Here is a 24,960-nt window from a genome sequence, read left to right on the forward strand (position 1 = left end):
ATATATATATATATATATATATATATATATATATATATATATATATATATATATATATATATATATATATATATATATATATATATATATATATATATATATATATATATATATATATATATATATATATATATATATATATATATATATATATATATATATATATATATATATATATATATATATATATATATATATATATATATATATATATATATATATATATATATATATATATATATATATATATATATATATATATATATATATATATATATATATATATATATATATATATAATATATATATATATATATATATATATATATATATATATATATATATATATATATATATATATATATATATATATATATATATATATATATATATATATATATATATATATATATATATATATATATATATATATATATATATATATATATATATATATATATATATATATATATATATATATATATATATATATATATATATATATATATATATATATATATATATATATATATATATATATATATATATATATATATATATATATATATATATATATATATATATATATATATATATATATATATATATATATATATATATATATATATATATATATATATATATATATATATATATATATATATATATATATATATATATATATATATATATATATATATATATATATATATATATATATATATATATATATATATATATATATATATATATATATATATATATATATATATATATATATATATATATATATATATATATATATATATATATATATATATATATATATATATATATATATATATATATATATATATATATATATATATATATATATATATATATATATATATATATATATATATATATATATATATATATATATATATATATATATATATATATATATATATATATATATATATATATATATATATATATATATATATATATATATATATATATATATATATATATATATATATATATATATATATATATATATATATATATATATATATATATATATATATATATATATATATATATATATATATATATATATATATATATATATATATATATATATATATATATATATATATATATATATATATATATATATATATATATATATATATATATATATATATATATATATATATATATATATATATATATATATATATATATATATATATATATATATATATATATATATATATATATATATATATATATATATATATATATATATATATATATATATATATATATATATATATATATATATATATATATATATATATATATATATATATATATATATATATATATATATATATATATATATATATATATATATATATATATATATATATATATATATATATATATATATATATATATATATATATATATATATATATATATATATATATATATATATATATATATATACATATATACACACATATAACTCACCTGTCTATTGTCTGGTTGGCCTGGGTTCAATTCCCATTTGGGACACTTTTTCACTTAGTTGTTTCTGTGGGCTTCTTGTCAAGACACTCAAATGATTACAAAGAAAAGTGTAGTCACTTGGTTGGCACAGAGGTTAGATCACTGGACTCCCGTCTGGGAGACCTGGGTTCGATTCCCAGGCAAGACACTTTTTCACTTAGTTGTTACTGTGGACTTCTTGGAAAGACATTCAAATGATTACAAAGAAAAGTGTAGTCACTTGGTTGGCACAGAGGTTAGATCACTGGACTCCCATGTGGGAGACCTGGGTTCGATTCCCGCTGCCGTCGTTTGGCTGAAAATACTTAGGAAGAAGAATTGGTCAATGGAATAAGAAGAAGAAAAAAAAAAAAAAGAAAAACTTTTTTAATTTATATTAAACACTTAGTCATACTTTTCAGCAAAAGGTTATATTCCGAACTGCCTTCGGCAGTTCGGAAGACACTTGATGGACCTGTCTGTGCGAAAGGCGTTCTCGGGTCGGCCTTCGGCCGACCCTCGACCGCTTGCTTGGTCAGTGAACCGCCGACACCGGGAAGCGAACTCACGTTCTCTCGGTGCAAAGGCGAGTGTGCAACCCACTACACCAACTCGTGCCCCACTTATACATGGGTGTTGAAACGTTTTATCCAAGGAAATGGAGTGAAACACTTAGTCATTTTTTGGACAAAATGTTTCATCCACAACTCAATACTTATACACTTAGGCATTTAAACACTTAGCCATTAGAACTTATTCTTTTAACTGAATAATATTGGGAAAATCTTTGCCTGCACTGGGATTTGAACCAACAACCACAGATGTGGGAGACTGATGACTTAACCACTGGGCCACCACCCTGTGGGAGAAAGCAGTAGTACTTGTAAATTGATCTCATTCATTTACCTGAATAATATTGGGAAAATCTTTGCAAACACTTGGATTTGAACCCAAGACCAAAGAAGTGAGAGACTGATGACTTATCCACTGGGCCACCACCCTGTGAGAGAAAGCAGTAGTACTTGTAAATTTATCTCATTCATTTACCTGATGACTTAGTTGAAAAATCTTTGCAAGAACTAGGATTTGAACCCAGGACCACAGAGGTGAGAGACTGATGACTTATCCACTGGGCCACCACCCTGTGAGAGAAAGCAGTAGTACTTGTAAATTTATCTAATTCATTTACCTGAATAATATTGGGAAAAATTTGCAGGTGCTTGAATTTGAACCCAAGACCAAAGAAGCAGGAAACTGATGACTTATCCACTGGGCCACTACTCTCCAATATTAGGCAGTAGTCTTCGTGGTTTTGTCTCTTTTCCCACTCAGATCATACTTAGTCCTTTATCGTGGGAAAAATTAGGTCAAATTACAAAGCAGAGCAAACCAGGTTTTGAACCCAGGTCTACAGAGGTGGGAGGCCAATGACTTATTCACTGGGCCACAGGCTCCCTAAAGTAAGCAGTGGTATTTTTGAATGGGAATCCCTACTTCGCGGAAATTCACTTATCGCGGGTGGTCACAGTCCCCATTAACCGTGATGACCAAGGTATTCTGTATTGTATTTTGATCTCCTGCCTTTTTTGAAGGTATGAGGACGGTTTCCTATTGGCCAACCCCGGTAGCGTGGACCTCGTGGAGCGTCCGGCGGCCGAGGAGGAGAACGAGCGCCTGAAGGACGTCGTGACGTCTCTGCGTTCCGCCATGGCAGCCGAGCGCTCCAAGAGGGAGTGCGCCGAGCGGGAGTGCGCTGCCGTGCTGCAGGAGTTCGATCGCATCGAGCAGCGTCTACTCGGAGCCGAGGGCTGCCAGCTGCGGGTTCGAGAGCTAGAGGCGGAGCTCCGGGAGATGCAGCTTCTCAGGAAATCCCGGGTGTCCCTGACTGAGGAGGGCATCCAAAGCTTGCTCGCCAACTGCCCCGAGACGGACGTGCCGGACGAAGCCGCCAGCCAGGCAGCGGGCGGCGACGTGGCCGCCGGAGATCCGGGGGGATCCAGCGAGCGAAGCTGCAGTGCACGGCCATGGCGTACGTCCGTCAGTGAAGGATCCCTGGACACAGGCCGCGACGGCTGCACTTCGGCGTGGCGAAGACTCTCCTCATCACGCCGGCATTTTCCCCAGCAGCTCTTCGTACTTGAAGAGCTGCTGGGAAAATGCCGGCGTGATGAGGAGAGTCTTCGCCACGCCGAAGTGCAGACGTCGCGGCCTGTGTCCAGGGATCCTTCACTGAAGGAGTACAGCATGGCGGCTGCTGCGTCGATGGGATCCCCCGCAACGCCGTCGGATGCCCCGTCTACGCCGGAGGCGTTGGAGGGCATCAGCAGGCAGGTGGAGCAAGTGGACAAACGTCTTGGCCAAAACACACCAGAGTACAAAGCGCTCTTCAAGGAGATCTTCTCACGCTTGCAGAAGACCAAGAGTGACGTGAGTGTGACCAAGAGCAGAAAGGGTGGCAAGTGAACAGCTTTGTGATATTTACAAGCATTTTTCTGCCTTACTTTGAGTCAGGCAGAGGCTCGGTATACTTTGGATAGGTTGCCGGCCAGATAATTTTGTCCTCAGTGATCATTCTTTTTCAATTCACCTTAAAAGAGAAAATGGATAATAATGTCAAGTAAGCCTAATTTTTTGTTGCTTCTAAAATGTGATTGCCTTCACTCAATGGTTATTGTGACGGAATAGTTGTGGGCTTGCAGAATGCTTCTAAGTTAAATGTTTTTTTTTTTTGTGAAATGAAGAGAATGTAACAAGATTCTATGGTTGTGATTAGTGAGCATGATTAAATGACTGATTAGTGCAAGAATGAAAGCTATGGACCTTTGTTTGGGGTTGAACTCAAAAGTATTATTCCAATTAATTACAGGCTCTATGATTACTTCAACTCAATTAATCCAGTGGTGAACCGCCAGGGCCTGTGTTGCCTTCTATACTAGCCTAAAAATATCTCAATCCCAGACTGACTTGAATATATTTTGTCCATGAATACTTATTAAATAATTCCAAGTCGTCTTGTTAGATTCCTTTCAGTGCTTCTCCCTGTTTGCGCTACTTCCTGATGTGTTTTCATATTTAAGCATTTAACCAATCACATTTCAGCCAGTATTTGTTGTCAGGGACACAAACAGTTCTGGAGACCCTGCAGCATAAAAAAAAAAAAGTATGTCAATTTTTACTGCCTTTGTCATCTTTCAAAATGAAAGTTTTCTTGACTTCATTAAAAAGGAAAGCACCGACAAGTTGTTCTCTGAAATGAAAAAAAGACGTTTAAATTTAAACATTTTAATGTCATTTCAGGAGCTCGTAACAACAATGGGCAGCATTAGCAAACACTGATTCAAACCCACCAGATACCAGAAAGATTTGAATGAAGCTGTAGCCTCAGTCACAGTAAGAAAAATATGACACTCAATGGGACTCTTCAGTTTGTGGGATGCTGAATAAGATGCTACTTTGGAGTATGTGCATGCATGGCTTCAGAAAGAGTGGAAAACCTGAAGGAAAAATGGGTATTTAAAGTAATTGTCCATAAAGGTTCATGGTAGAAAGCAAGATCCTGCGATAATGGAGAAAAAAAAAAATGATATGGATGATAGATCGTTTCTCTGAAATGAATGTCTAAGGAGAAAAAGAAGTGACCTGAATTCCAAATATTTTATCAGATGGGCAAATCTGCTCCAAGGCTTTAAGAGGGAGAGACTGAGTCCAAGAAGTACGTCCAGCAACAATGCGAAGTAATCGGCGCACTCAATACATACAGCACAGCACCTGTAGCTTCCAAAGGCAAACATGGTGATTATTTAAAAAACAGAAACCTGACTGACAGAAGCCTGAAAAGTAGAACAAGAAAAATCATACAAAAAAAAAATGTGAATGCCTGAACGAACGTCACAATCAAATATTGTGCATGTTCCATCCACAATTCCAGGATTTAATACTTTAAAAAAAAGAGGAAAAGTCGATAGAGGAAGTGCAAGAGGGGGTGATGTCCTTGGACGGAAAGAGCAAAAAAAAAAAAAAGGAATGATGGAATGACAGCAAGAGAGGAAAGAAAGCGGAGGAGAATGTCTCGGTACAGGTCAGTCTTTCCAGTCCTTCTTGATGGTGAGGCTCCACTCCCAAGACAGATGATCGTGTTTGTCGTCATCGGTGAACTTGGACTTGACGTTGTATGTGCCGCGGGCCAACATTCCTTTGGGGGCCTCCTCAACGGTGGTGAGGAACTCGTACTCTTGGTCAGGTCTTGGGCCATAGCTGCCTACCATGTAGTCCGACTTGTCAACTGTACAAAGAGAGTATTCCATTGTTGAAACAACCAGAGTACTAATAACCCTTGTATATTACTATAGTGATAGCCTTCTTAAATGAGGGAAGACATGCAAATGTGCACTTACCCTTCACTCCTTTCCTGAATGACTGCTGAATGTACTTCAAACCCGATACAATCTCCTTGTTAACCTGCAAATATATATTAGTTAAGTACAGGGAACATTTGACCAACTTGTACTTTACAGCGCTGATCTCACCTTGAAATTGATTTTTATTTTGTACTCCACACCTTCTTTCAACACAAATGGATTTTTCTTAAAGCCGTCCAGGTCTCCTAAAAGAATCCAATGTGAGAAAAGCATTTTGAGTGGAATTCTTCATTTGAAAATATTTTAAATAAACAAAGGCATTACATTACAATGGTTGTATTGCAATACGTATAAAGAATACACAAAATTTGATAACCGCTTCACGGGTCACATTGAAACAAAGCTTCACATATTTGTCGGAAACTTATCTTTTATTTACTTTACTTTGTGTGGCCCAGTAAAAGTGTAGTCATCATCTTTGGTGAGTGATGTAATTCATTGTAGTATATTTTCGAATTGAAAAATAGTAGTATTATAGTATGATTTACAATTGAAAAATGTATAAAGAAAAAAAAGGTAGATTGGCTTGGAATTAATCAGCCCTCCAAAAACATATGCATTAAACTATTCTGGATCAAATTTTGACTAGAAGAATATGACATCTTTTTCATAATTAGACACAGCCTAAGAAAGTTGTAATAAAGATGATTAACCACTAGATGGCATTCTGCATCATGCTATGAAGAGGAAATCGTCCTTCTGGCTTGATTAACTATATCATTATCAACAACTATTTGCATAAGTTCACCCTTAGAAGGCCCAAAATGAAATTTGCAAGAACATTATCTGTCACGTGATGCTGGGTATGCCTGATTAGTAAATGCACTTCTGCATAATGCAAACTATTACCAAGTCAGACTGGTTCATATTGAGCTTAGCAAATGGGTTTTGTGAAAAATTAGAAATCTAATAGGTTACTACTGACCAATTTTAATTGATTTTTACACACAAATAGATTGGCTGGTCCGAATTAGTGAGTGATTATAAATAAATAAAAAAAACAACCTAAAGAACGATGGGTAGTTAGTTTACTGTTTACTCCTGAAAAATGCTCGCTCATTAAACTGCTTCTTCCCAGTCAAAATGAATTTTTACATGTATCGACGTCAATGGTAATGAATGAGTTAAAGACACTGGTCCATTTGACACAAACTCACCCTGCAGATCAAGAACCAAAGGGCATGGTGCGGCTTCACATACCAGAGTCATTCGTGTCACCTGGATGTTTGGTTTGTTGGGATCTAAAACAGATGAAAATTGCATAATATTAACCTTAATTAAAAAGAATATTCATAAAAATACACCAATCACTCGAAAAAAGGCAAGGACTGAAGTGAATGTGTAAATCACCTTTTTTTTCAAAATCTTCCAATTACCATTATCAAAATAGTAACGTTTTCAACTGGATTTCCGCCATTTTTTATCCTCTTTCGGTTGTGTAGATTTAGACATTTTTATGAACTTTAGAAGAAAAATTCCCTCCGGGAAAAAAAATCCATGATGTAGTGAAGCCACAAAGTGAAGAAGAATCACAGTGCAAACATTACTGGGGGTGCTGGAGCCAATCCCAGCCAACAATGGGACACCCAGAATTGGTGGCCAGCCAAATAAGAAATTATACTTCTATTTTTTGAAAGTAAAGTAATATTTACTTTCATAATTAACAAACGGGTAACATAATTTGATTACATTTTTCAGAGATGTAACGAAAACTAACTTTATTTTTCAAAAATGACTTTAACAACAATGCTGATTTGCACTCAAAATTCATATTTAGATACAGCATTTCAATATCGCAACTTTTATATTGATATATTACTATTTTTACATTACTTATTCATGAAAAACGCACTTGGTTGAGTAGTACCACCAATTTTGTTATACGCAGCTATGCATGATGACAATAAAGGTTTTAAATTTGATTTTTATGGATACAACCCGACTTGCATGTAAATGGTATGTTGTGTCTCACCTGCATTCAGAGCGGTGCTCCCCAATAACGCCTCCTTGTACTTGCGCAGGCTCTCATCATCCTTGTCTAGATCTTGGATCTCCTGCAAGCTCTTCGGCGCCGGAGGTTTGTAGTTGACTGCGGTGTCGGGCTCCTCGGTGGCTGCGGCAAGGGCGGCCAGCTGCTCGGGTGTGGGTTCCGACTCTGCCATGACGTGCTGATCACAACCAACAAAGAATGAGGCGATTGTTAGACCACAACTACTTGAGGCTGCACAGCACAAGCTGTCTTTTTTTATTAAAATAATGTAATTTGGTCTCCATATGCCCCTTTGCAGAGCCTGGTAATTAGGTTCTAAAACTGAGGTCCCTAGAGCCATGGCTGGAGGGATTGTAAAATTCTTTCCAAAAAGATATGTTGCACTGTTTAGAGAGAAAAAAAAACAATTCCAATGGTTGACCGGTTATCTAAATAACTCTTAATATGTTACGACGTTACTGACATTATCAGGCATATCAGTCATTTAACGTTTGTATACTGTACACTTATTCAGCTTGTTGTTCCGTTTTATTTTTCTTTATTTTAAATTGCCTTTCAAGATGACATGTATGTTTTTGGTGTTGGATTTTATCAAATAAATTTCCCCCAAAAATGCGACTTATGTTTTTTTTTCCTTCTTAATTATGCATTTTTCGGCTGGTGCGACTTATAGTCCAGAAAATACAGTACCACTGTTGACACAATACTGACATTTTAAACTTGGAAAAAAGTTAAAACATTTAATCTAAAATTAACAGAAATGACCCAAAATATATAAGAATATAAGACCTGGGAATGCCTTAATATAACCTAATGACACCGAAAATGACCCGGAAAAGACCCAAATATCAACAGCAAGTAGCTTAGAAACGCCCTAAAAACAACCAAAAAATGATGCCAAAATTTACAGAATAAACTGAAATTAACATTTAATTTATTTGGACTAGAAGGAGTGGTTAAAAACATCCATTTGGCCCGTCCCTGTCCAAATAAATTGGACATGCATCACCTTGAATGACAGCCAACGCATTTACATGGAAACTTTAAAAATATTCGTCATTACCATCAATGGTAGTGCAAAAACAAATACCCATTTACAACACATTTCTGGAGGAAAACCACTACAACATTTATCTCTACATTGACCATCTCCTGAGGGTTAAAAGCACAAGTAGCCAGAAGAACCGTCAAGTGTATTGCTATCGACACAACAGTCGGTCCTTGTAAGCCTTCAATTTCTCCCTTTCATGCACCCGCGTACACACTTGGGGGCTATATTGCCCAGCTGCAGACAAACACCAGTCATTGGTCATTAAAAGCAAACGCGGCGAGACTGTCAGGAAGGATAGCAAAACAAAGTGATGCTTTGGGGAAGCCACAAAAAAAGGATGAGACAACTTGCCTTATTACCTTTTTGACAGTCATTGGTGGTGCAACACGTCCAATCCATTTCAACTAGAGCTTTCAAATTGGATTGGACGTCTACCATTGAAACTAGCACTGAAAAACGAATCAGTCCTTCCAGTGCAATTTAAATGGATGTCTATTGTTGTCAATGGCAGGCGATGACGTGATAAAACTGTAAAAATTCATGCTCAATGACCTGTTTTTAAATATTTATTTTAAATGGCATAAAATACCAAAGAAATTGACCAAAAAAAAAACAAAGCTCGACAGTTTATACAAAACCATTTCAACTTCTTTTCTCACAGTAATTAAAAGAAAACAAACGTGAACCAGCGTCACTGAAATCTAAAGAAAAATAGTAAATTCTTTCTGAACCAAATTCCCTAACATGCCAATCACTGGACGCCAAAGTAAACAAAGCTTATAACGTCGGCATTTTCTAATGACATGAGGCTTACGTATACTCGGCAGAGAAACCATTACAGGTTATCAACACCTGCAGCAAATCAGAGGCAGCTGGAGATCTGTTTCTCATTAGAAACAGTCGATCTGGTTCTTGTCTTATTTTGTCACCATAGTAGCAATGTTTAGCCATTTCTTTTCTGCTATTCCTCAGCAACAACAGAACCAAACACAAATGTTTTATTGCTTATAATACAGTAAAAATTATATACTAAGATTTCTATTGACTTTGCAGATGTCCAAAAAAGCCACAAAAAGAACTGGACCCGAACACAACAGTTGTCCAAATCTGATTACACATGCCATAGTAGTAGTACTACAAACAAGATGTCTCAATCTCCAAGTAATATTTCGTAAATTGGCTCCACCAGCCAACAAAACACGAGTAACGCATGTAAATGCAACCCATAATACACAATTCACTTCAATTCATCTTAAACTAAACATTGCAAATAATTTAACTCAAACAAAAAAAACTATACATAAAACTTTAACCTCGTGGCCTTGTTTTTACTCCTAGATATGACTCAGCAAATTAAGGCCAAGCCACAAGGAAAATATATTGGCGTTAACAACATAATCATGGCAGTGATTATGATACACATTCTTCCAGAGTGACTGCACAAACCACACAATGTCTAACTGGCTGCAGGCCGTACTCATTGTTTAGTCCTCCGACACAATAAGATCTTCCAGGCAAATACTGGATCATGTTGTTGACCCTCATCAAATACCTGTGAGGATTTAAAAACCCTCCAAAAAGATAATCATATCCAGTTTTGGCAAGCTAAAATGAATCGGAAATTGGGCCATATCACATCATTTGCAGGACCGGAATTAAAAACATGTATCATATGTATACATCACAATAATCAGTAGTACTCTTTATCAGCAAATCTTCGAAATCAGATCATTCAGATTCAAACTATGGCGCAAAAATATGTGACCGGAATAACTTTAAACACCGCTGCAGAGAGTGAGATTAAAGTAAATGGGATTATACGTAATGTAGCAATGAGTTCAATGTTTGGGAAGTACATGGCTAAAGAGGATTTGCTTGAGTAATACTGGTGTCACCAACAGATAACTGATCTTTCTAATAAGTTCGACCACAGAAGTTTTTTGATAACATTTTAGCCTAAAAAACTCAAATGACCAGGTTAGGTAATTGTTAGTAGAAAATGTGATGACATTTTGCCTAATGATGATGAAGGTTAAACTTAGCTGGTTAGTACAGAAAAGTATTTTCTCATAGTGCTCCCCTTATCTAAAGTTACATTATTTCTTCTAAAGTGCTTTTACATGACCAACGGTTGTTTGATTTGACAGGTTAGACAAGTTGTGCAAGATTTTGGAAGACTGCAAATAATAAAATGGTGCAAGGACTTCCCACAGAAGTCTCTAATTATCAACAAATATGCATCTATATCTATTTCTTGACCAGCAGATTCAACCAAATTCAAAACCACATCAAACTTGAACATTAAAACAGACAATATTTCCATTTGACTCCAAACAATAGTTATTAGATTTCTAAAATGACATTTTATTTCATTTTTGCTACCAAATGGGCCTATTGATTCATTTTTTTTAAACGACAGCAAATATTGTAAATTTATTTTTCCTATTATTTCAGGCACCCAATGTATGACATCTGTTCTGTTGCTTATTTAAATATGTAAATCGTTATTGATGATGTTTCTAAATTATAATGCAAATTCAAAGCCTTTAAAAATGAGGATTTAAAAAATGTAAACGCAAAAATGTAAAAAGTACTGCAACATTATGTCACAACGCTACTCCTTCCCCCTCTTTGCGAAACTACATGTACTTCCTTAAACCGGAAAGAGTTAATTCATTCATTATTTTGGTATAATAACCTCTGTACTTGAGTTAACTTTAATTAAAGCATGGATTCTTCACAAAGAAAGCAACATTAAGTTGAGATGGCTAAACAAAAATATTTAAACAAGTTAAGCAATGAGGAAGTGCCACAGCATGAACTCCGGTATAGAACTAACGCAACTCAGCGGAAGTCTAGTGAGTGATGAAAAAGTTATGCAATCAAAAGGGGAAGAAGGAAATGGTTTAAGGACCAGTAAATGTGACAAGTTGGTTTTAGCATTCAACCAAAAGTTACTGCTTGAAGATTACATAGTGGTCGATATCGATATTTATCATGAGAACTATCACATCTTTTTGGTTTCAAATTGGAAACTTCAGTGAATAAGTACATTATTTTCCTCCTTATTCAAATATAAAAGTAACTATGTTACCTTACTTTATAAATATATGAAGAGAAAATGAAACATGATGATATTAAAAGGTATTTTTGTTATTTTGTCATGCAATAAAGATAAGACAATGCCGTCCTTACACTATGAAAAGTAAAGAATAAAGTAATTTTGACAGGCTTCTGTATTTTCATGAAATTTGCCTTCCAACCAAACGTTGCTGTGCAATATGAAATTTTTATTGAAAACATTTACATAACATAGGAAAACATCTTGATATTAAGTAATAAAAATATTACAGGATGTCCTCAAATGAGGACAGTTAAGGACATTTTCTTTAAGGCTGCTCTTTGCACAGGTATGAGGCATTTATAAAAAAAAATAAAAAAAATAAAACAAAACGGCAGGGAGAATTCACTTAGATATTTTAGTGGATCGGGTTAGTGTTGTCCTGCATCTCGTAATCGCTTATTTTGGCCATGTTATTGTCCATTTGCATCATAACTCTTGAAAAAGGAAACCTGCTTCAGGTTATGGTAAATCATGCATATAAGTATTCATATTTTCTCTTTTGAATTGTCCAAAACCCATCGTTAACACAAACAGACATCAAATGTGTGACTCGCAGAGTAGGAGAAACAAAAGACGACTATCACAGGAAGGACCAGAACAAATAGAAGCTTTAAAAATAGCTGAGGAGAAATCCCTGCAGGCAGTGGCAGGAAGTTGTGACAGAATGGGATAGCAAGGTGCCCAGCTGAAAGGTCAATAATTAATTCTCCCACACAGTGACCCACTACCCGCACCAAAAGCCCCCAGTTGGCTCCCCACTGTCCGGGTTCTGGCTTTGTGCTTTTTTTGACTTCCCAATGCTATTGTAATGTCCATAACTTACAGTAGATGTACATTAGGGAAACCTTTTTTTTTAAATGCTGCTCACTTTTTTTGGAATGAAAAATCTCAAGGCACACTACCATCTGAAAGTAATTTAATTTAAAACGATGTCACCTATATTATCAATTTAAAGTCGTTCTCATCCAGGTGTTTTCAATAGGGATTAAATAACCCCCAAATTAATCCAAAATCTAATTTTTTTTTTGTGACCAAATGTTGAAGTCTACTTATTCTGACCGTGTATTGCAAAAAAAAGTTATGCTAATTCGGGTAATTTCAAATGAAATATAAGGACATTAAAGAACGAACTTGTCAGATGATGCACCTTGCAAGTATTGTCACCATGTAAACATCACCTGTTCTCAATGTCATACAAGGAGGAAATTGACTCAAATCCTGTTTTAATGTTACACAAAAATTCAACATCAAACCTATCCATATAATGCTAACTTTATCTCCCTTTGCTTGTAGACATTGTAACTTATAAAAACATTGTTTTATTGTTTCAAGTTTACAGGATATCTTAAAAATATCACCTTATCACAGACTTTTTAAGAAGGCGTTTTTTTCCTAGAGTAAAATTACTTAAGGTGGATGAGTGTTTAGGCTCACAGTTCTGGGGTCCTGGGTTCAAATCCACTCCTCACTTAATAGAGTTTGCATGTTCTCCCTGGGATTGTGTGGGTTTTCTTTGGGTAATCTACTCTCCCCCAACCCAATACCATGGTAAAATGGTTGAACACTCTAAATTGTGTGTGTGATTGTGAATGGTTGTCCGTCTCCTTGTGCTCTATGATTGGCTAGCCACCGATTCAGGGTGTCCCCTGCCTAGTGCCCATTGTTAGCTGGGATAGGCTCCAGCACCCCCCACGACTCTTGTGAAAACAAGCAGTTAAAAAAAATAATTACTCAATTCCTACAATATATTACTTGGGAAATTTTAAAAAATACAAGTAAAATAAACCATCTTAATTATTTTTGAATATTTTCTTAATTGAAAAAAGTGACAAATTTATTGCATATTTAATTAAAATTAATTCCAAAATGATTTTAGTTTTTTTTTGTAAAGAATGAAATTGTGAGAAGGAAATTTAGAATGAAATTGTGAGAAGGAAATTTGGATTTGTTTGAAGAGGGACGTTTGGGGGGTGCGCTAACACTTAATCGCCGAAGTAGGGTAGAAACAGAAGGGCGGATTTGGAATAATCGCCTATCCTATCGCCTACAATCACTTAAATTACATTTGATCCACAGAGATGTGACTTTTACACACTTAGCACTATAAAAAAAACAATTCAAATTTGAGCTTGTGCATGGAAATTTAGACATTTACACTTGAGGGGGTGGAAAGAGTTGAAATCCAGGAAGTTGCATGGAATCTTCCAGTAACGCCACATCGACTTCATAAAAAGTGATCAACTTTTTCCAGCTTTATTGAACCAACTTCAATAACGCAACATTACCTTAAACACCCTCGTATAGAAATTAATAATGGCAAATAAACAACATCGCAATAGTTATGCACAGATTTACACCCGGAAATGATTTGCAAATGGACTTTACAAGCCACGCCACAGAAGCGCGTTTTTTTCAGAAGATTTGACCAACAGATCAACAGAAAAAAAGCACACAAAAGACAATCGTGTAGGTTAAATGTGAAATAAACCACCAAGTTCTAGGAGGAAATTGCTCTTTTTGCGCGAATTTATAGTTTAATCATTCGATTTGTTTGTTTTTTTAGTGCTGGAACGTAATCCATCTTTTCCCATAAGGCCAATTTCTACTTGCGAGACAAAGAAAACGGTGATTTTTGCCAGAAACTTTCATTGATTCTTACCTTTTTACTTCTCAATGACCGGACAGGCGCTTACAGGGTGGCGAACTGGGCACAAATGAGGTGCACAAGTGACAGGAAAAAGGTGAGGATTACCGTAAACAGGCAAAACAACATCCTCAAAACTACCACCAAAATAAAAGGGTAACAAGAAAAGCTGATTCAGGGCCATGCAGGTGAAAAAAATGGTTAAACCCCAAAAGACGGTTTGTGGTTAAAGGCAATTGTGTAAAAAGTACTGTAAAGCCCGTGGCATATTAAATAACACAGTTCAGCCCCCCTCACGAGCTCATAAAAGTAGTCAAGAATTTAGAAAATATGAATGGAAAACTATATATTTTTCTTTGTATTTAGGATAAACAATCCTGGATAAAAGGTGTTTTACTTTGAAAGACAGCAAACTGTCGGGGTCGCCACCATATAGCATAGATGACTTAACACTTTAGTTTCAACTTTCCGAGGACTTATTTCTCAATTGGCTCTATAGCGCCATCTAAAGGGGTAAAGGTATTAGACTTGGAGCTTTCATAAAGAATTTGCAATTACAGATAACTAAATCACTACGGGCAATCAATGAATGTCCTACTGCTCCTCGTATAAAATTATACTGGTATTATGTGGGTTTATAGGTTGCTTTAACTAATTGGGCCCTAGGATTACTCTTACATTTTTTTCATAAACCAAAAATAGCTGATATTTAAAACTACATTCATTGCAAATGTAGGAACAAGGCAAAAAATAGAGAACAATAGTAAGTTGGTTTATATACACTGCAGGTTTTATTATAAGTTTCATTTACTACAAGTTTCGAGGAATGCACTTGGAAATTCCAACTTTGAACCTACAGACACAAACCATTTTCATCAGAAAAAAAGAGGTAAAAAACATTTCAGAGCAGTTAACAGGCTGGAGCGACGACCAATCACATCAGGACAACCATGTGTAAAACAATTTGCACTATTGTAACAGGCATCCTTTCAGTGTGGAACATGATGAGAAAGGATGACCGAAGAGAACAGCAACACTGCTTAGCTGGTGTCCATCTGAAAATACAGAACCGCAGCAGAAAATTAGTAAACTGTATAAAATGTTCCTTTTCGACCACCCAGAAAAAGCTAGACTTACTCTCGCATTGTAGGCGTCTAACTGGGCATCAAGTTCCTCTGCTGAAAGCTGCTGCTTATTACTAGTCGCCCCTCGTCCTCCTCGACCCCGTCCTCTAAAACCACCGCGACCGCCAATGCGGCCTCCTCTCTGCATTCCAAAGTTGCCCCCGCGATTCCTGGTCACCCCACCGCCGCCTCTGTTCATGCTAGGTGGGGAAAAAAATGAGTCACGGTGTTCTTTACAACGAGGTTTGGTCGCCAAGACTTACCCCTGCATTGGCCGCCTCTGTATATCAATCTGTGATGTGACAAGCTGTATGTTCATGGGTCTTCCTAGAAGGACAAACATTTAGGGGGAAAACAAGCTTGAGTGGATGTCACATTTGCAATTCTGCAAAAAAATAACTCTTCACTATAGTAACTTACCATCGAGTGGAATACCATTGTACTGTTTCATTGCTTTAAGCGCATCGGCCCTTCTTTCAAAGTGGACATCTGCTGTTCCTAGACTTCTTCCCGAGCGATCGTAATGGACTGCGGCCTTCTTTAGCGTCCCGAACTCGGCAAAAAGTTCCTAACAGAGAAAAGGGTGAATGATTGTTACTTCACGACTGATTTGGGCCAAAAAAACATCAATTTCATACCTGGATATCCGCATCAGAGACACCAAAGTCGAGATTGGAGACGAGAAGCTTCCCCCCGGTTTCAACGCCGGCCCCACCGCCAGCGGCACCGTTGAATCCACTGTAGCCGTTGTCGAACATGTCGTGTTGCCATTTATCCGGAAGCTGTTTGGGCTGCAACAAACCAAAGAGAACGCACCTGCTGACTTGGGGAATCCGCTTGTCTCTGTCAATCACAGAGTCCACATGGCTGGGTGTTGGGGCAAGCAGAGGCTCCACTTCCAACATGGCCAGAATGCTCAGCTCCCCCAAGAGGGTTGCCCATTATCCTTTTGCCCAATGCCCACCCAATCACTCCAAGCATGTCACTCTTCACAGGTTATACACACATAAAAAGGATCTATATGGGCAACACTGCCTTGAATACATGCATTACTGAGCACAAAGTTTGCTTTTTAGATTTGTTGAAAAATACACAATCATCCTAACCACAGCGCCATTTTTTTCTTTTTTAGATTGGCCCACCAGACTAACATCAATTGTGGCCCACTGCTTCCTCCACCAGAGGCTCTCCAGAAATTATCCTCATCTTGTTGATCTCCTGCTGAAGCAGCCTTGCCTCCCGCGTTGAAAATGCTTCCAGGGCGATCAAAAGTTCATTAAAAGCCAATTAGATTGGCTTTAAATGTCGGGGGAGAGAAGTGTCCATGATGAATGTGGCTCGATCGGAACACCTAGAGCTGCTACGGCGTTTATGAGAGGGTAGCTTTAGCCGAGCGTCCATTTTGAGAACACGCCATTTTGACTTTGTTTGGTACGTTCAGAGACGCACTCAAACAAGCTGAGGATTAAATAACTATCAGGAGATTATGAAAGGGGGTTGAAGTCCTCATGTGCATCCACAACATCGATTGCAAAGGGGACTCAAATGGCTCTTGTGGGCCACTCCCGGACAAACAACATCCTGGGTGCACGCAATACAGTGCTTCTTTCAAAATGGGGGGAAAAAAATAAAAACAAATACTGGGGGGTGCTCTTGATGTTCTCCTCTCGCCGCCACGAAGAGACTTGATGAATAGAAAATATATTGGCGGTGGACGACGAAACAGCGGCAGAAGATTCAAAATGGCGACGCCAAGAACCTCCACGATCCAACTTTACTAGGCCAAGAAGGCCTGCGTATCTGCTCTTTCAAAAATGGGCATCTTCTTGAAGGGGGGAAATGGAAGGCGCTGTTGTTTCGGAAAGGACAAACACTTTTAAGCATACAATTTCCTTTACTGCTCAACCGCTCGTTTAAGAGCCTTCCGTCGAGAGAAATTTGGCAGCTAGCAATCGCTTTTATTCGTCGATTAGCAAGCTAGCTAGGCGTTGAGCTAGCAAGCTGGCCGCAGTATAGAAGGTTGCTACCCAGGCATTCCGAAGTTTGCCGAAGGTTTTCCCTTTTTCTGCCCATTCTCATACCCTGTTGTACGGTGTCGGTCTGCCTCGGGCGCGGTTCGTGTTTTGCCGGTTCCTCATGGGACCGGATCCTCCGCCTCGGCCTCCAAATCCTCCGCCGCTCATTCCAAGGCGCCCAGCGCCTCCTCCTCGGCCGCCGCCAAAGCCTCCGCGGCCTCGGCCTCTTCCACCTCTACCTCCACCTCTCTGCTGTCTGTTCTGTTTGATAATGTCGTCTAAAGACATATCCATTTTGTCGGTCATAATGCTCTTCAAAAAGATGAACTATTAAAAAAAGTGTTTAGAAAAAAAGGTACGCCCTAAACTTGCTAGTGCTGCTCGCCTGCCTTCACGAAACGGAAATCAACTGGCTAGGTTCAAGACAAAGAGCATAAAAAAAAAACCGTACGGGAACGTTACGTCATTACGTCATTATATAACGTACGTAACAACGTCACATACGTTTAAACCAAAATGGTGTCTGCGTTTTAAAAAAAATGCATTTTTTTGGGTCGTGTAACATTTAAATTTTATCAATAGACGCTGTGAACTACGTGGAAAAGAGATACTTACTAATTTTAAGTTTAAAGTTCAGCTGACGCTGAAAATTACCATGTTTTGCAAGTGGTAGCGAGTTTGTGCGTAAAAACTAACACTAAATATTATTATATGGGACAGTAAATAATAATAAAAGTACTATACATTTCCACAACTTATGTATATAGTGTGGTGTTTGTAGGTTAGCTGTGTGGTTTTTCAAGATAAATGATGCAAACTTTGTATTTGTATACGTATGCACACAAACAGGCACACACTATCAATATATATATATATTCAAAATGGCGATATATGTATGCATGAAGCAATAGTTTTACATCATCTTACTCTTAAATATGTACAGTAAAAAATTATGTATGGTGTTTAATCTTGGGTATTTATAGTTCTTAGTGTTACTCACACACATTCAAACTAAATATTACACGTGTTAAAAAGAAAGGATAGAAAAAAAAACATTCAGCATGAGTAACAATACTTTGCAACATTGAGATCTATTAGGTATTTATTATTGGATCTTATCTGTAAAATCATTGAAGTTATTATGGGCATAAAACAATAAAACAGCATCGATGCCATGGCATAGGGTCCAAGCGTTTGTAAAGTGTAGAGAATTAAGTGATATCATTCCTTTTCTGTTCATTATTCCAAAGGGGTACATTTGCATGAGATGTTTTGTTTTGCATCCTCATATCATTTGCATTTAAGTTAAAGCATCTTCCAGCAATGGTGTTAGAAATCCATAGGTTTCGGTTTCTTCATCCAGGAATAGTTGTACTTGTAGACTACACAGTCCTTGTAGACAAATGGTGGATGGATACCTTCGGAATATGTGTTAATTGGTAGGACAAAATACAAGAGGGGAAAGCATTTTTAGGAAAAACATACATTTGGATAAAAACGTTGACATTGTTTTTGGCTCATCAACCGTGCACCCAATGTGTCACATTGTAAATTTTACACCTTATCTAGCAGCTAAACCTTTACAAAAAATAAAAACAGAAAAGCCCTTTATTATTTTCTCTATAATGTCTGTGGTAGCAGTATTGACTGCAGTCTTTTGTATCCAGTGGAAGTCTTCACCTCAGTATCAGATCCCAATATCTGATAAAGAGTAATCTCAGTCCTGTAGGAGGACTGCTGCATTTCAATATGATTCACAACAGAGATTTTTTTTAATTACTTTGAACTCTTCTTCATCACTTGCAGGATGTAAAGAAAGACAAACTTGTTGTGGTTCAAAAGTTTAGAGAAAAAAATGTTTGGCATTCTGCCTCAGACTGGCAAATGGGGCTGACTTGGGGTGTCAGAGGAAAAGTTTTCAATGATGATGCTTGAGGAAAAAGTGCTTGGACCATCTTGAGTACTAAGACTTCTTGGAGTCCTGTGTGTTACGTTTCTTGAGGTCAGTCAGGTCCACTGGTGTGAAAGCTAATGATCACCGAGAAGGAAAATGTGTCAGTTTTTTTTACTATTTTATGGGATCTATATATTTGATTTCAACTATGCTTACAGTGAAGGTTAGGATTTGGATTCTTCTCAACATATTCCTGTGGTCCGCGGTCATTGCGCTCGGTATTTTGTGCTGCTCTGATTTCTCTAAGCACAAACTGCCAAGCTGTGGAAAAAAAATAATATATACATATATTTCTATTGTGTGGTGTATAATCAGGGAATTTTAGATTGACAAGACAATTAAATGCAATTCTACTTTTAGGAATAATATTAAGACATTATTTTAAAAACTGCTCGCCAATTAACATTTCTTCAAACTGGGTATGATTTAGGGAAATCAAATTGAAATAAGAATATAGCTCAAAATGTTTCTAATGCAATTGGTGGCCAGATAATCGCACAAGCATAAGTAAATAGACAAATATTCACATCCACACTCATATTTTTAGGCAATTTAGAGTGTTCAACCAGTCTACCAAGCATGTTTTCGGGGGTGTTGGAGGAAACTGCAGGCTGGCTGACCACTCTAAATTGTCCCGAGGTATGAGTATCAATGGTTGCTCATAGAAACTGGATGAATGTGTGCATATTTGTACAATATGGAAATCAAATAATCCACACAAAGTGAAATAACACTTACTGTCATGGATAAATCGCACATTTTCCTCATGTGCTGGGGTAAAGAGCTCCCCACAGTTGGTAGGTGATCTGGGGCTTGAAGTGCGTTTGTAGCTATTCACCATCCTTGGAGCAGATGAGCTTGGAAAATTTGAAAACAACAACAGAGGAGCACCATCCATTACCTTCAGTTGAAATAATGATTTACTACTTTTTGTAATAACCAAATAATAACTTACCTTGTCATTCTGTTTACAGTCCTGCTGTCGTCCCACTGCTCTGCGGTGACTGCTTTGGAAGAATTCGCTGGTTTCGAAGTCTTCAACTAGCAACCACTGAAAAATGATTTTTAAAACGTCAAACAATGCTAAAAACACAAACAACTTTTGTGTTACATATCTACATAGATGTCACTTAACAAGAATTATTTTTACTATCTTTCTATTAGCCGTGTTGCAAAGGCTAGCGATACGTCAGAATAGAATTAAATTACGGTGAAAAAGCTTTGTTTACGTTTAAACTTTCCTCGCCCTTAACTTATAGGGATTTAAGCAATGCAATTAACTATTTTTAGCTATTTTTTCACTAACTGGTTGTTAAATACTTCAAATTATTACTGGCATGTGTCGCCGTTTGGTATATTTAGGAGACAACTACCGATGCAGAATTGCTGACACAATAAATACGGCTAACATTTCCCGCATAGCTAGCTGTTAATTGTCTTGACGTACGTTAGCTTTGAACGGCAGAATCTTTATCAACATGAGCAGCAGATAAAACAATTCCTTAAGGTTCAAACTACAATTTATATTTATTTATAAAAGGAAGTAAATACAGTAAACAAACCTGTGAGTAATATATGTTTTAGTTCACTTGTATACGATGCTGGAGTGAGCTAAATCGTTGCCAATGCCAACCAATCATCTCCGGTATGAAACACGGAAGTGGTCTTCTTCGTCACGCACTTCTTTTCTTTTACAGCACTAGAGCGCCACACACGGTCGTTCAACGGAACAGAACAATTACAGTCAAATAAAATCGTTTATTTTTTCAATTAAAACATTGTTCATACGTCCTTTTTTCGGGGTTAAGGTTAGAGCAAACCACAGCACAATCATTAGTTCATTAGTTTTGGCGAACCCCTCAAAAGAATCAGCTCTCATCTTCCAGCATACACAAAAAAAATATCTTTCCACATTTTCATTCACCGAGTCGTGGGGGGTGCTGGAGCCTATCCTGCATGCAGCATGACCCAGCCAGCCGAAAAAATATCAACATTAACATGCCTTTTTTTGTAAATATAGTGTTTATGATTAGTCATTCTAGAATTATTACGATAATTGATGAAATTGTTAATTCAATTAAGATAATAGATGACCTTTATAGCTAAGGTAAATAACACACAAAATCAATAATTTGCACAACTAACAAAGCTACTATTTATTTATAAAACGTTTTTATTTATGAAAATGTACAAAAATAATTAGAGGATAAATTGATAAGACTTGTTGGTGACATTGTTTTCTCTTGCTTAGTCACCAGGATAAAACAAACACCAAAACATGAAAAGGGAAATGCAATACACTATTAGATAGCCAACATTTAGGATTTCAGAGTGAAGTGTTAATTTATCATTTTTTTATGATTCTATCCTCTGCCCAGCAGTTAGAATTAACAGGAATGACCTCCATCTGACTGAATGGTCTACATTTGTAGTGCAGTATAGTATCTCAAACTCTGCTTTCAATTTATTGCAAGACATAATTCTTAAACTCTACTCCAGCAAATGAGCACAATCTTTCAATTCTGTGACACATTTTACTACACCACCAAGAGGAGAGGAAATAAACATTTACTGTCAGTCACACGCTGACAGAAATGAAACATTAGAAATTACTCTTTGGAGATTAGGTTCTTACCTAATTTATATGAAAAAAAACATGAAAAACTATATAACAAGCTTAGTTTCAACCTATTTAAAAGTAGAATCTCAAGCAATTTATCAGATGTTTCTTCAGTTTTAGCCCTCCTGAAGGGTCATTAAATACAGCCAACCTCAAACAGTTTGGACAGCTCTTTGCAGTCGGGGTCTATGAGGTCAGCCGGTTTCTCTCCATTCTCATTTTCTGCCTCTGTGCTGGCACCCAACGAAAGGAGATAGCTGTGTGGAGAATGACATGTACAATTCTAGACCATGTAAGAATGAATTCAGTCCTAACTTTCTCATCTGTTTTGTATCTATGTTTCATAATTAGTTATTGTTTGATTTTGGATGTGGTTTGGGGATAGAATTATTCTGAAATAACCCTTCGTTTTCTGTACTGCTTATCATTACAAGGGTCCCGGGGGTGCTGGAGCCTATCCCAGCCAACTATAGGGTGTAGGTATGGGGGACCCTGAATTGGGCACAAGGAGACAAACGACCATTCACCCTCACACAATTTAAAGTGTTCAACCAGCCTACGATGCATGTTTTAGAGATGTAAGTGAAAACCAGAGTACCCGCAGAAAACCCACACCAGCCTTGATAGAACATACAAACTCCAGCAGGGATTGAACCCTCGATTTCAGAACTGTGAGACAGATGTGCCAATCATTCTCCAAGGAGCTGCCTATTTCTTAATTGTATTATTATTAATATGTCTACATATTTTGTCAAGCGAGCTCATCTTCAACGTGGTCTTCAAAATTCAACATATTTTACGATTATGCAACAGCAGAGGAATTCTGATGTGACCTGAATATCAACATTTTACTGGAAACTAATTTTTTTTAAAAGCCCACAAGCATCGGAAGCAGTTTTGACAAACTGAGATCGGAATCTGAAACCACTCCGGTGTTGGGACAATGTGCCAACCACCATTTGCCATATAAAGTCATTCTCTAGCTTATATATTTTTAGAAAAAAAATGCATGAGTAATTGCTTTTATCACTGCTAACTCTTTGACAATTGATCAAATCAGTAAGAGTGTGTTACCTTGCAATTTCAGGAAAGCTATCACTGCATGCCATATGAAGTGGCGTCCAGCCATCTTTGTCTCTTTGATGGACATCAGCACCATACTTGACCAGCAGCTTCACCACCTCCAAGTTTCCAGTCAGTACAGCTTCATGTAGGGCTGCCATACCTGAAAGCACCCCACTACATGAGATGACTCCAGCATGGAATTGCTCTCCCCCTCAAACCACTGACAGTTTAAGTTTCCATGCATGCATAAAGAAACCGGTATCACACTACTCACCTGAATGAAAGAGTGTATCAATGCGAACCTTCCTTGTTCTAATAAAACGACCAATTTGGTCCAATTCTCCGTGTCTAACTACATCTTGGAAGATGATGTCATTGGGAAAGTGCACAGTTCTCTTCGCAGGTGTAATTGGTATGACAGGAGCTGGATTTTCTCGTGCTTGGGTGCGCCACGTTGAACTGTACCGGGAAGGAATGTACGTCGATGCATACTTGTAGGAAGATGTATCGTACGAAGGTGTGTAATGTGTGCCACTGTGAGAGGTTAGGTTGTAATTTGATGCAGAGGGATATGATGGTGTATAGTAACTGGTTCTATATTGTGTAGGTGTGTTGTAAGTTGGTGTGTACTGGGAATGCCGTGTGTACGTTGACACTAGAGTATTGCAATTGTACTTCATTCCTGCAGCGTTTAGAGTTCTCTTCTTCTTTGTTGTCAGCCAAGCGGGATGGACATAAAAGATGGTATAAAAAGTCCAAAAAAATAACAATATCCTTTTCAATCCTTTAGTCCTCCTTGCTTGTCCTTTTCTTTTCAGCGTCCACTGATATCCATCTGTTAATTGCTATAAATGATAAAAGTTAAGGCATTTTCTTTGTCTAGACAAGGTCTAATTCTTTTTAAAGTTATGTTCTTCTTTTGCTTGCTGAAATTCTGTCTGTTATACTGGAAGTTGTCAGATGTAAAGAATGGTCGTCTTGTGGTGCAAGCCATGCTAGCACACCTATATAGTTTCTGTCAGGCTATTTTGGGGCCTAATGTGACTTCAGTGTGCATATGAGAAGCACTTGTCCAACCCCACCCACTGTGAAGTCACATGAAAGTACACCCGCTGTTAGCTCATAAAAATGTTGACAACCAAAAGGTTCCCTTTGAGTTTTGAAAAAGCAATATTAAATTGTATTACATTTCACAACGTCAATGTTGCCTGTACTATATAAAGAATAACATGTTTGGATGCAATATGGTGTGTACCAGTGGCGGGCAGTGGTTTTACTACCGACGCCTTCAGCTATGTCTGAATCAATCCAACCCTCAAAAAGTATTTCATGGCTATAAAACCTCCACTACAGCTACTTCTGCGACACATAAAAAAGTCAATAATAACCTCACAATTTAAATATTATTTAGGA

The 24,960-nt window shown here is 36.6% G+C and overlaps 5 protein-coding genes across 6 annotated transcripts in view; 1 reads left to right on the top strand and 4 right to left on the bottom strand.

Annotated features, from left to right (window-relative positions):
• Positions 1 to 4,367, top strand: part of LOC144208380 (cerebellar degeneration-related protein 2-like) — a 10,488-nt gene extending 6,121 nt beyond the window's left edge. For both annotated transcript variants that reach the window (XM_077734196.1, XM_077734195.1), the window contains one exon: positions 3,135 to 4,367. In XM_077734196.1, the coding sequence (XP_077590322.1) occupies positions 3,135 to 4,005 (871 nt within the window). In that variant the 3' untranslated portion in view covers positions 4,006 to 4,367. The remainder of the gene's footprint in view (positions 1 to 3,134) is intronic.
• Positions 4,368 to 5,457: 1,090 nt separating this feature from the next.
• Positions 5,458 to 14,943, bottom strand: LOC144208382 (rho GDP-dissociation inhibitor 1-like). The gene is made up of 6 exons (XM_077734197.1): positions 14,785 to 14,943; positions 7,933 to 8,128; positions 7,118 to 7,201; positions 6,069 to 6,145; positions 5,937 to 6,000; positions 5,458 to 5,824 (listed from the first exon to the last, which is right to left on the bottom strand). Exons 2-6 carry the CDS (start codon positions 8,120 to 8,122, stop codon positions 5,622 to 5,624), a joined length of 618 nt encoding a protein of 205 aa, XP_077590323.1. The 5' UTR covers positions 8,123 to 8,128; positions 14,785 to 14,943; the 3' UTR covers positions 5,458 to 5,621.
• Positions 14,944 to 15,537: 594 nt separating this feature from the next.
• Positions 15,538 to 18,359, bottom strand: alyref (Aly/REF export factor). Its single transcript, XM_077735030.1, has 6 exons — positions 17,975 to 18,359; positions 16,532 to 16,684; positions 16,314 to 16,461; positions 16,157 to 16,220; positions 15,907 to 16,093; positions 15,538 to 15,824 (listed from the first exon to the last, which is right to left on the bottom strand). The coding sequence occupies exons 1-6, from the start codon at positions 18,212 to 18,214 to the stop codon at positions 15,810 to 15,812; spliced, it is 807 nt and encodes a 268-aa protein (XP_077591156.1). The 5' UTR covers positions 18,215 to 18,359; the 3' UTR covers positions 15,538 to 15,809.
• Positions 18,360 to 18,992: 633 nt separating this feature from the next.
• mcrip1 (MAPK regulated corepressor interacting protein 1) lies at positions 18,993 to 21,559 on the bottom strand. Its single transcript, XM_077734510.1, has 5 exons — positions 21,425 to 21,559; positions 20,818 to 20,913; positions 20,601 to 20,719; positions 20,019 to 20,123; positions 18,993 to 19,936 (listed from the first exon to the last, which is right to left on the bottom strand). Exons 2-5 carry the CDS (start codon positions 20,823 to 20,825, stop codon positions 19,872 to 19,874), a joined length of 297 nt encoding a protein of 98 aa, XP_077590636.1. The 5' UTR covers positions 20,826 to 20,913; positions 21,425 to 21,559; the 3' UTR covers positions 18,993 to 19,871.
• Positions 21,560 to 22,095: 536 nt separating this feature from the next.
• Positions 22,096 to 24,498, bottom strand: ppp1r27a (protein phosphatase 1, regulatory subunit 27a). Its single transcript, XM_077734871.1, has 3 exons — positions 23,822 to 24,498; positions 23,557 to 23,707; positions 22,096 to 22,739 (listed from the first exon to the last, which is right to left on the bottom strand). The coding sequence occupies exons 1-3, from the start codon at positions 24,225 to 24,227 to the stop codon at positions 22,619 to 22,621; spliced, it is 678 nt and encodes a 225-aa protein (XP_077590997.1). The 5' UTR covers positions 24,228 to 24,498; the 3' UTR covers positions 22,096 to 22,618.
• Between the last annotated feature and the right edge of the window lie 462 nt (positions 24,499 to 24,960).

The sequence above is a fragment of the Stigmatopora nigra genome, chromosome 15, assembly GCF_051989575.1.
Source record: "Stigmatopora nigra isolate UIUO_SnigA chromosome 15, RoL_Snig_1.1, whole genome shotgun sequence".
NCBI classification, from domain to species: Eukaryota; Metazoa; Chordata; class Actinopteri; order Syngnathiformes; family Syngnathidae; genus Stigmatopora; species Stigmatopora nigra.

Excerpts from the sequence above, each read along its gene's own strand:
- LOC144208382 (XM_077734197.1), bottom strand. The coding sequence starts at position 8,122 with ATGGCAGAGTCGGAACCCACACCCGAGCAGCTGGCCGCCCTTGCCGCA. Across the intron at positions 6,001-6,068 it reads AAATAAAAATCAATTTCAAG|GTTAACAAGGAGATTGTATC; the intron begins GTGAGATCAGCG and ends ATATATTTGCAG. Across the intron at positions 5,825-5,936 it reads ATTCAGGAAAGGAGTGAAGG|TTGACAAGTCGGACTACATG; the intron begins GTAAGTGCACAT and ends CTCTTTGTACAG.
- alyref (XM_077735030.1), bottom strand. The coding sequence starts at position 18,214 with ATGACCGACAAAATGGATATGTCTTTAGACGACATTATCAAACAGAAC. Across the intron at positions 16,685-17,974 it reads GACCGACACCGTACAACAGG|CCCAAACAGCTTCCGGATAA; the intron begins GTATGAGAATGG and ends GGTTTGTTGCAG. Across the intron at positions 16,094-16,156 it reads CAGAGGCGGCCAATGCAGGG|CATGAACAGAGGCGGCGGTG; the intron begins GTAAGTCTTGGC and ends TTCCCCACCTAG.
- mcrip1 (XM_077734510.1), bottom strand. Across the intron at positions 20,124-20,600 it reads TGTGCGATTTATCCATGACA|CTTGGCAGTTTGTGCTTAGA; the intron begins GTAAGTGTTATT and ends TTTTTTCCACAG. Across the intron at positions 19,937-20,018 it reads TCCAAATCCTAACCTTCACT|CTTTCACACCAGTGGACCTG; the intron begins GTAAGCATAGTT and ends GGTGATCATTAG.
- ppp1r27a (XM_077734871.1), bottom strand. The coding sequence starts at position 24,227 with ATGAAGTACAATTGCAATACTCTAGTGTCAACGTACACACGGCATTCC. Across the intron at positions 23,708-23,821 it reads TGATACACTCTTTCATTCAG|GTATGGCAGCCCTACATGAA; the intron begins GTGAGTAGTGTG and ends GGGTGCTTTCAG. Across the intron at positions 22,740-23,556 it reads AGCTTTCCTGAAATTGCAAG|CTATCTCCTTTCGTTGGGTG; the intron begins GTAACACACTCT and ends TTCTCCACACAG.